At 45.3% G+C, this 1,956-nt stretch overlaps 1 protein-coding gene across 1 annotated transcript; it reads right to left on the bottom strand.

Annotated features, from left to right (window-relative positions):
- Nucleotides 1-1,837, bottom strand: SARC_15023 (hypothetical protein; the record flags this gene model as incomplete). The annotated part of the gene is made up of 2 exons (XM_014290846.1): nucleotides 1-227; nucleotides 1,697-1,837. Coding segments are annotated over 2 exons (368 nt in total), but the record flags the coding sequence as incomplete, so codon positions are not given.
- Nucleotides 1,838-1,956: the final 119 nt, after the last annotated feature.

The raw sequence follows: 1,956 nt of genomic DNA, 5'->3' as shown, positions 1-1,956 counted from the left end.
GCGGCACTCGTACAATCTCTGGATCGCTCTGTGCGTGCATCTGTGCGTATCGCTTCTTGCTGAACATGCAGTAACAGTGTCCTGCTGTTACACGACCCGCTCGCCCCATCCGTTGTTTGTGCGAGGCCTTAGACGCCCATTGATCTAGCAGCACAGACATGTTGTTGGTGGCATCAAAGCCCATCTCTTTGACTCTCCCGCTGTCGATTACATGCACAACATCGTCCCTGTGTGTGTGTGTGGCGTGGGGTAGGAGTGGTTAGAAGAAAACACCGAGTACGGGTGTGTATGGGTGGATGTGGGTAGGTGTGTGGCTGTGTGCTGGAGTGAGTCCAGAGATTTGTCCTGTTGTTCGTTGGAATAGGCCCCTTTCATTGACCCCTCCCCTGACCATGGCGTGTGTGTCATCGTCTCCATGGGGTGTGAGCTGTAGACGGAGGTGCCTCCAAATGCAGTACACCTGTATAGTGCACAGATATGAGAGGAACAGGATGTGCTACTGAAGTGCACATACGCTCACACGTAGTTAGACAAAGCGTGCAGTATGCATACACTCACTTACGGATACACATATATACATACACACACACACATAGGGACAAGCAATTATACACGAATATCGAAGACACTCTCACACACACCTACTTAAAGACCACCACACACACACACATATATACGGAAAAGGAAATATATACACATATCGAAGCACTCACACGCACACACACACACACACACATATATATATGTGTACACATATACACACACGCACACACACTTACAATTAATTATACACAGTTGTCGAAGCACACACTCACTCACACACTTAAAGGCAACCATATACACATTATGAAGCACCCACACACCCACACACTAGCATATTCATGGACATGTATATAGTACAGCACTAGGATGACACTTGACACTTTGACATGTAGGTGGCGACGTGTAGGTGGAGATTTACACAGCACCCCTCAACCAATACACACGCGCACACCCACACCCACACACTCACACACACACACTCTCTCTCCACTATTAAAACGAATGCATACACGCACACAAACAAACACACACACACATACATACACACAAACGCACAAACACACACACTCTCCACTAATAGAACGAATGCATACACGCACGCACGCACACAGAAACACATCCACTCACCCACACACATACATCCACACACATCCACAGACCTACACACACACACATCCACACCCATCCACACACACTAACACACTCACCCACACTCACACACCCACACTCACACGCACCCACATCCACCCACACACACACACTCTTTCTCCCTCTCCACTACTGTATGCCTGACATTGAGTAGCAGTAGATACACATCAATACTTAGAGAGCCACAATGCAAGGCTGCATATATATATATATATATATACCTAAGTGCCTACAACTGAGGTATACACAAATGCACGAACGCACAAGTCTCCTTACTTGCACCCTTTACACACACACACATACCTTGAATGTATGTGGAAGGATGTCGGCCAAAACGTTCCATCACATAGTCTCCGATGGCACTAATACATATATCTATATATACATTTATGGTCATACACGAATAGAAGTAAATTAATACACGCACACAACCTCATATACGCGTAACTTACACGAATAGAAGTAAATTAATACACGCACATAACTTCATATACGCGTAACATACACAGTAATGGAGGTTTCGGCAATATTTGTGCTGACAACCACTTTGCGCGTGCCCGCGGGCGGTCTGTTGAAGATAATCTGCTGCTGCTCCGTAGACAGCGTGGAGTGTAATGGCAGCACAAGCAGCTTTTGATTCGCGCACCTGGGTGCATGCGTTTAAGTATAAGTATAAGTACAAGTATAACCCAAGTACAAGTACAAGTATAACCCAAGTACATGTATAAGTATAAGTATAAATAAAAGTATACATATATACATATA

The sequence above is a fragment of the Sphaeroforma arctica genome (genome assembly GCF_001186125.1).
Source record: "Sphaeroforma arctica JP610 unplaced genomic scaffold supercont1.5483, whole genome shotgun sequence".
NCBI classification, from domain to species: Eukaryota; class Ichthyosporea; order Ichthyophonida; genus Sphaeroforma; species Sphaeroforma arctica.
This window is presented reverse-complemented; position numbering and strand designations above follow the sequence as displayed.